Source organism: Sinocyclocheilus grahami, unplaced genomic scaffold, assembly GCF_001515645.1.
Source record: "Sinocyclocheilus grahami isolate Dianchi unplaced genomic scaffold, SAMN03320097.WGS_v1.1 scaffold1749.1, whole genome shotgun sequence".
Classification (NCBI taxonomy): Eukaryota; Metazoa; Chordata; class Actinopteri; order Cypriniformes; family Cyprinidae; genus Sinocyclocheilus; species Sinocyclocheilus grahami.
Window position 1 is genome coordinate 60,349 of NW_015506928.1, and position 8,803 is coordinate 69,151.

General features: G+C 37.0%; 1 protein-coding gene across 1 annotated transcript in view; it reads left to right on the top strand.

The window, feature by feature from the left end:
• Window positions 1-8,803, top strand: part of LOC107572424 (rab effector Noc2-like) — a 30,740-nt gene that overhangs the window by 11,986 nt on the left and 9,951 nt on the right. Inside the window, exons 2-4 of the mRNA XM_016258856.1 lie at window positions 2,259-2,349; window positions 2,482-2,625; window positions 2,731-2,860. Coding sequence (XP_016114342.1) covers window positions 2,273-2,349; window positions 2,482-2,625; window positions 2,731-2,860 — 351 coding nt within the window. The 5' untranslated portion in view covers window positions 2,259-2,272. The remainder of the gene's footprint in view (window positions 1-2,258; window positions 2,350-2,481; window positions 2,626-2,730; window positions 2,861-8,803) is intronic.

Genomic DNA, 8,803 nt, shown 5'->3' on the forward strand with positions numbered 1-8,803 from the left:
GTGCTTTACCTGGAAACCTAAAGCTGCACTAGGTATACATCACATATTAGCACAAAAAAACTAGATATTTTGAGCACTCAATTGAACATGTACACATAACGTATCAATCGTACTTACAGGTTGTGGTTCGGAGAGCTTGTTAGTCCAAATGAAGAAGATTAGAAGCCAACGAAGATAAAAGGCAAGATTAGAGAAGCAGTCCTCGGTAAAATGACGAGCACAACAAAAGGTTTGAATTGTATTGCTGTGGTATCGTGGAACACAGTATCTTCTCGACACAGAGAGCGTTCGTATTTCGTGGGCAGGCGGGAATTATGCTAATGTGTTACCCAGTGACGTAGATCGGTAACAGGCAGAAGATTCGAAAATATAACGATTCGTTAAGGCGGTTGTGAGTCGACTCTTTCTTTTGAGAGACAATGTCTTTATTTATCATGAGCTTTTTTGGTTAACAACTTTGCAGACTGTTTACATGGAAGGATAGCTACCTTACAAACTGCAAAAGAGATATTTTTCGAAAACCCATATGACCTGCTCTTTAAACGTATGCACAATACATTATATGGGTTTGATGTTTATAAATGGGGTTGCAAAAAGGTGTAAATTTCAGAAATATTCCAGAAATTTTGGAAACTTTCCAGGATTTTTGAGAATATTCCAGGGATTTTTGGAAAGTTACCGGAAATTTTCCACCCCTTTGCAACCCTATTTATAAATATATAATTTTTATCAATGTACTGAAAGTCACGATTGTTTCAACAGCAAATATCTTATCCATTTGTTTTACCACAACATGAATACAATGATCTGTTAAACAATAATTTTTTTTAATGATGTGATGTCCCCATCGTTTTCCTGTAATTTAATGCCTTTTAATATTAATAATTTATAAAAGTATATAACAACAACAACTAATAATAATGATTATTCTTTTTCTTATTAAAAATAATAATAATGATTGTGATTAATTATTATTATTTATATTGTTGTTGTTACTAGTACTATTATTATAAAAAATATTATATACATTTATAAAGTACATATGTGTGGATATACACACACATACACAATAGCAATAATAATAAATATTTATTATTATATTAATAATAATGTATACATAATTTAACCAATTTGATCAAAACCTGATTTATATACATCAGTTCAGTAATAGTCTTACAAATACAAATGTCAAGTTTTCTACTCCGCTGGAAAGTGTTTCTTACCCTATTAAAATAGTGAGGTTTCCCAAATATGTTAATGTAGATTTTAGCTAATTCTAACATTTAATTCAGTAAATTAATTCAGTAATAATCTTAAACGTGAATGTGGCTGCATGTTTTTCTCCAGTATATATAAGTGCAAAAATAATGTTATGAGGTGTTATTTATTATTATATTATCAAAGCCTATACGTTATTTGATCAAAGTATTTTTTATTTTATTGATGTTTTTTTCTTTTGTTACTCAACCTCTTTCATTTAACTTGCATGCAACTCATTAATTATTAAATAAATAGGATCCATGCAGTACCAGAACAAACATATATACGGTCTCATTCCATTTAAGAAAGAGTACTGTTATTTTCATCATAAAGTGTTATTTTAATGACACTGTTAGACTGCACAATATGTCTTCGTGTCTAGTGTCTTAAGCAGTCATTTGGCAGGTGTTGTGAGATTAATTATCCAGTAAAGCCGCGTCCTTCCGCTTTTACATAATTGAATGTAAGCTCCATCACAACAAAGCCAATGAGTGGCTGTGGCGTTGAAGTTGAGTGCTTATTAGTCGTGGTCTAATGGTTAGAGAGTCAGACTCGTAACCCAAAAGGTTGCGGGTTCGAGTCTCGTACCGGCAGGGATTGTAGGTGGGGGGAGGGAATGTACAGCGCTCTCTTCCACCTTCAATACCACGACTGAGGTGCCCTTGAGCAAGGCACCGAACCCCCAACTGCTCCCCGGGCGCCGCAGCAAAAATGGCTGCCCACTGCTCCAGGTGTGTGTTCACGGTGTGTGTGTGTTCACTGCTGTGTGTGTGCACTTTGGATGGGTTAAATGCAGAGTACTAATTCCAAGTATGGGTCACCATACTTGGCCACACGTCACTTTCACTTTCATTATATATTTATATTTGCGCTCGGAAACAATTACATTCTCAAACCTACTTTATATTGCTACTGTTGTTTCATACGTTTACATCATACTTTAATTCACCTGATTATTCTCATAATGATTTTTGACTTGTCATTCTGATCTGTTACAGCTCCACTGTGAAACATGACAGACGCCATGTTTGGCAGTGAGAATGAGCACTGGGTCTGTCCCAATGACAGACAACTAGCGCTTAGAGCAAAGTAAGTTTGCTTGTTTCTTCAGTTTGTAAGTTTCTTCAAGTCAGCCAATGTAAAGAGTGTGTGGGAAAAGACAATAATAGTGATTGATTTCTGATGAATGATATTTGTCTTATGTGTCTGTACTCCACCCAGGTTACATACAGGCTGGTCCATCCACACGTTTCAGTCAGGGAGGCAGAGGAAAGCTCAGACACTTGAGAAAAGAGAGCTGGATCTCATCATGAGTGTCATCCACCGCGCTGAACAGCTCGAGATCATTGAGCAACACCGGATTGGGTGAGACTTTATCAGTCTGCATCACCTTTATGATTTTTCATGCGTTTTTCTGCTTTGTCACACAAAGTCCTGTCTTCTGTAACTTTAGATGTGTGTGTGTTTCAGGCATTTAGTGGAGCGTCTGGAGAACATGAGGAGATCTGCTGTGGGAAATGGCCTGTCACAGTGCCTGCTGTGTGGAGAAGTGTTTGGTCTGCTGAGCTCTCCGTCCGTCCTCTGTTTGGACTGCTGCATGGTACAGACTGGTCTAAATCTTCTAAATATGATGTTCTCTACCCTTCACACTCACTGCTTTTTTCACTGCAAAAGTACACTTAGTCATTTCCATGTAGTAACGATCTATGGGCTCATGCAGTAATTCTAAGATGCCACATAGTGGCAGCAAAGATCTGTACATTTAAGGACAGGCTGAAAGGGGTAAGATCAGCCATGTTATTGTTGCATTATTTTGGTTAGTCATGTAGGTTTTTCTTGACAATACTTTAAACTAGCGGTTCCCAATCCCTTATTTTGCAGGTCTCTCTTAGTTAACACACCTGTTTCAGATAACCAGCTCGTTAGAAGAGAGCTACGTGCATGAACTGTGTTCTGATTGATATACTGTATATCCCTACACAGTGTTCATTGCTCCCTACTCCCTGAACAAGGGAAATCCGTTGAAGTCACTTCGGGACATTCATTCATGGATTTGCGCTGTGCCGCTGCCTGCATCGTCTTCACACACAGACAAAACTTACTAGAGAAGTGTGAAATAATATACCTCTGTAAACAAATACTATTTAAATTCACGTCTCACACACTTTAGTGCCCTTTGAATGGAACATAAACACTCGTTTCGAACTGGAATCATGGCGGAATATCCAGTGATGTCCACTTCGCAGGGCACTTATGGTCGAATAGAACAAACGTCGTGCATGATAAGAGATACATATACGAAATATGCAGAGCGGGGGGGGCGCGAGGACTGGGATTGGGAAACGCTGCCTTAAACTGAAGTACTTGCAACTTTTGTGCCCACTATCTCGCTTATTGTTTTCAAAAGTAACACACCTTAAAATTTCTGTACATTACAATATAGAACTTGCAGAAAAGATTTAGAACTTACCTTTTTTTCCACATGTAATGGCTCATCTTACTCTGCATCCAACATTTGAGGAAAAAAATGCTTCACATAAGATAAAGCTGTTTGTGTTTTTTGTTTAGTTGTCACATCATAGCTTATAAGAGTACCTGATAAATAGTTAATGTTGTTTTATGTTGTTAAAAAAATAAAGGATCGCGAGCGCTACCATCAGCCAATACTCCACTGAGGACTGGAGTATTGGCTGCTGAAAATTCAGTTTTGCCATCAAAACGATAAATTCAATTTTAAAATATATTAAAATAGAAAACAGTTATTTTAAATCTTAATAATATTTTACAATTTTACCATTTAAATTAGTTTTTGATCAAATAAATGCAGTCTTGGTGAGCATAAAAGACTTACTTCAAAAATGTTGGGAATTCTTACCGACCCCAAGCTTTTGAATGGTAGTGTATAACAAACAATGTAACGTTACACACAATCAATCCTCAAACATGAATAGTGAAACATTCTCTTTTGCTAACCAGTTGCTAAATAAAGACAACAACAACTACAAGGAAGCGACTTTACATGACGACTCGTGTTTGATTTATGATGGTGTGTAATTTATGCTGTAATGTAGGATTATAAATGAAAATCTCTTCAAATAATGTGCTTGAGACCTTATGTTGCCCAAAACACAACAGTACTATCCTTAAAAAAAAAAATCCAGAGGAAACACGAACCTCATAGGTTGGCCTGCAAATGGCAGACATGACAGAGCAGCTGTGTTGAAGTAGTATGCTCAAATATACATATCAAATATAGTATACTGCTTAATATAGCCTGCTATTGGAAATATCGATTTAACTTTGACTTGTTCTCAATGTGACCACAAGGGGGCAGTGTGTAACTGAAACACTGCTTTAGTGTACTGATACTGTACATTAGTGATGCGCGGATGGCGATTTTATCCGCGGATCGGGTGGGTCGGGTAATAAAAAAAAATGCATTCTGATTATTTGCGGGTGGATAAAATAAATCATTAATGATGCAAGTATTAACTACATTTTCTAAATTAGGAACGTGTTTTAAATAGGCTACAGAAATGTAATAAACTGTAAATTAACATTAAAAGTTATTCAACAAAACATTAAGAGCAGTGAGGGATTTTCTCTGTCTTTTGTTGTTTAGGCTATTAGGCTGCTGTCACAAGACCTATTTCACGAATCCAATACTGATACCCATGCATTTTATTTTGCAACTGTTTACATTAACTTAAGACAAAACCGACAGTACTTTCTCAATTTGGTACTCGCAGTAGGCTACGCGCTTTGGATGTGACTGAGCGCGCATTGGTACCGAATGGCTTAAAGACGTGAAAATAATACATTTTTGTGATGATGCAACAATGACCGATTAGGCAATTGACAATTCTGTCAACTGTCCCGAAACGCGAGCTAAAGTCTTCTGTCGCAGCGTGCAGCAGCTCTACATGCGTCGATGTGAAGCGAAAGTCAAAGAGAGAAGACCCGGTACAGCTGAATCACCCACTCTGTTCACATCTGATGGTTTGTGTGGATTTATTTACTCATCTAACCTACACGGTATATTGAATAAAGGTTTTGCGGTAATTTCTCTCATTTTAAAGTCGAAAGCTGTGGGAATGAGTAATGCGATGTATGCGCAATCCCGCAACGAAATTCAGGATCTGATTAAACATAATTCTATTATACAGAGACTTGTGAAATAGATTTTCATGACTTTTCAAAAACGTTTTGAGTTTATTTCTTTTTACAAAACTTTCTAGGCCTGGAAATTGCTGTTCAATTACTTTTCCAGGTTTTTCATGACCGTATGAACCCTAATGTGATGATCGGGTGCGGGTCGGGTGCGGTTATCTAAATCAGACAAAAATATAGGTGCGGGCGGTTGGCGGGTGGATAATTTATTTGAAGCTGCGGATTCGGGTGAAGTTTTAGCTCATCCGCGCATCACTATTGCACATAGTGGCACAAGACTTATACTTTCCACTGAACTTTGGGATTAAAGTTAGTAGTTTACTTGGAGACAGACACGCACTGTGACTTGACACAGGACTAAGGAGTGCTAAAGAGTGAATGAGATCCTTAACAGCAGGTCTGTGCCAGTGAGGACAGAGCATCTGTTACAGAAACACTGAGCTCATATCACTCTGCTCTCTCATGACCTGTGATCATCCTCAACAGCTGCTGTTTCTAGACCTCACTGGAATTACTATGGCTTTTCAACATGCAGGGGAAATGAAAGAATTTATCTTTATTATTATTAGATTTAGGGCTGAATGATTAATTGCATTTGCGATAATATCGCGATATGAAAAAACGTGATTTGCATGACAAGCGAGAGTAAAGAGGTGTGTTTGACTTGAAGATCGATCGGTGTATGACATCAAAAGTATGGCGAGAGAAAGCATAAGGAGACGTCCGTGCTCTCTTATAGCTCTCGCAGTACTTTGATGACACACACCCATCGGTCTAAGCAGCGCTGCTTCAAGTCGAGCGCGGGCCATCAGCAGAAAAAGAAAAGAAATAAAACAGTAAACAGCCAAAGGACGTAACTTAGAATGGGAGATGGATCGGTTTGTGAAAACGAAGAGAAAAGCCATAGATGAAGTCGCACAGATCCAGGCAGGTGCTGGTCATTTAAAAGCTAAATGCAGAAAATATGACGAGGCATATCTTGCTCTCGGCTTCACTCACCGTGTCTATACCGGACGCTACAGTTATTGTGTCACGCAGCAACAGCTCTACACTGGACGCGACAAAGCGACCATTGCAAATCATTTTAACTTTGTGTCAGTATGTCATAAATGGAACAAGGCATCAGTTTAATGTCGCGTCGCATCCAGTGTTCACATCGTCACTGATTATAATGGGTTCTACTGTATTTTGCCGCTCGCGTCCGGTGTAGACACCGTGTTTAATGTCGTTGGTGAGGAAAGCCTGTGTGTGTCCTATGCCTTAGCGGACAGCAAGAAACCCACAAAAAATAAATAAATAACAGAGAGAGAATAATAAGTTATTCTCTCTATGCTATTTTTCAATGTTTCAAGTGATGCAGGTGTTTTTTTCCCTGTAGGTTTTTTTAATTAAAAAAAGCATACATTTTTCATAATGTTTAGTGAAATTATTTGGTAGTCTGAGGTGGAATGGGGAATCGGGAAAGGGGGGCAGATTTTTTTAATAGGTTTAAAGGGGGGCGCGACCAAAATAAATTATTTTCCAAAATTGTTTAGCCCTAATTAGATTGGTAATGCCTCTGTGTTCAGACAATATGTGACCATTTGTGTAATAGACTGTGTTCATCATATACCATATGGAATCCGAGAGTCAGTTATTGCTGAAATTACCAGATTTGTAGAAAAAATGTACTGGAAATAACTTTCTATGGTTTGGATGGTTGATAGGTTGTTGCTAGGCTGATTATCAGACGTTTTATCATCCCTAAGGTGAAAATCATAAATCCAGTTGTTTTGAAAAGTTAAGAGGCAGAAATCAATTAGATAAATGCCAAAATTAAATGTTAAACCCATGATTCTAAGTGTGAGTAAAGAAGTACAGTCTATCTGTACCATATCGGTTATCATCTCATATTATTATTATCATCATTATTTTAATTTTTTTAATTGGTAACTTTTTAGTTTAGGGACAAATTCTCAGTATTAACTAACTTTAACTAAGACTTTTGCCTCAGTAAACTCCTAAATTGTTGCTTAATTTTAATAAGGTAGTTGTTAAATTTGGGTATGGGGTTAGGATTAAGGGATCTAAAACACGGTTCTGCAGAGTAAGGTATTAATATGTGTCCTTTAAGCACTAATAAAAAGCCAATATGCTAGTAATATGCATGCTAATAAGCAACTACTTAATGAGAATTGGTCCCTAAACAAACACATAATAAAAATCTCTAAATGAATATCAGTTTTTTTGTACTGTACATCTCTAATATTGTGATGCCTAAATTTTGTTGTGACATTTTAAAATAATTTATTTTATTTTTTTGTTTTATTTAACTTATTTTGACAAAATTGTATTGGATTTTATTATCAGCCATTGCATTAGTTATCTATCTGCCGTTAAAATAGTTGTCAATATTAGATTCATAAGAGTAACTGTTTTAGAACAACTTTAATTTACAACATTTTTCATAAAAGTTTGAATTCTTTCACAACAGTTTTCATTCTTGTTAAGACCAAAAAAAAGTCCCGTTCTAAACTCATGCCATTGGTCTAAGCTGACAAAAGGCCGCTTCCAAGCTTTCTGATTGGCTAGGACATGCAAGCTGCAATCAGATTCATTTTTTCCCATTTAGAGAGCCTAGAGCTGTCACAGAGTGAAGTGTGATTTCTCAAGACACCCATTTTAGTGATATCTGTCAAGCAGTAGGGACATTTTATGCGTGGTATTAAACCGCTTACAGCAGCTTTAGAGGTGGCTCTCACTCACAGAGGGATCTTTAGAAGTATTTAACGGAAATTGAAGAGATTTCTTTGTGCCCTCTCGCTCACATTCTCTCTCTGTTCTTCTCTCGCTCACTCCATCTCAAAGCAATTTAAGTATATGGAAGTTCTGCTAAAGCTAAATTACTGGCTAAAATTACTAAATTACTAAATTAAAGCCTGATTAAAGGTTCTTTCTCTTTTCTTATTACAACAGCGTATACCAGCCCTCACCTTCAAATTGTTTCCTAAAAACCAAGCCGTCAGAGTCCATACTAATATCTCCCGCTGTAATTTAAAGGGGTCATATGATGCGATTTCAAGTTTTCCTTTCTCTTCCTCTCGCTCACTCCATCTCAAAGCAATTTAAGTATATGGAAGTTCTGCTAAAGCTAAATTACTGGCACTTCAGTCTAATGTTTGTCTTCTATTAAATAAAGCCTGATTAAAGGTTCTTTCTCTTTTCTTATTACAACAGCGTATCCCAGCCCTCACCTTCAAATTGTTTCCTAAAAACCAAGCCGTCAGAGTCCATACTAATATCTCCCGCTGTAATTTAAAGGGGTCATATGATGAGATTTCAAGTTTTCCTTTCTCTTTGGAGTGTTACAAGCTGATTGTGCATAGACAAGATT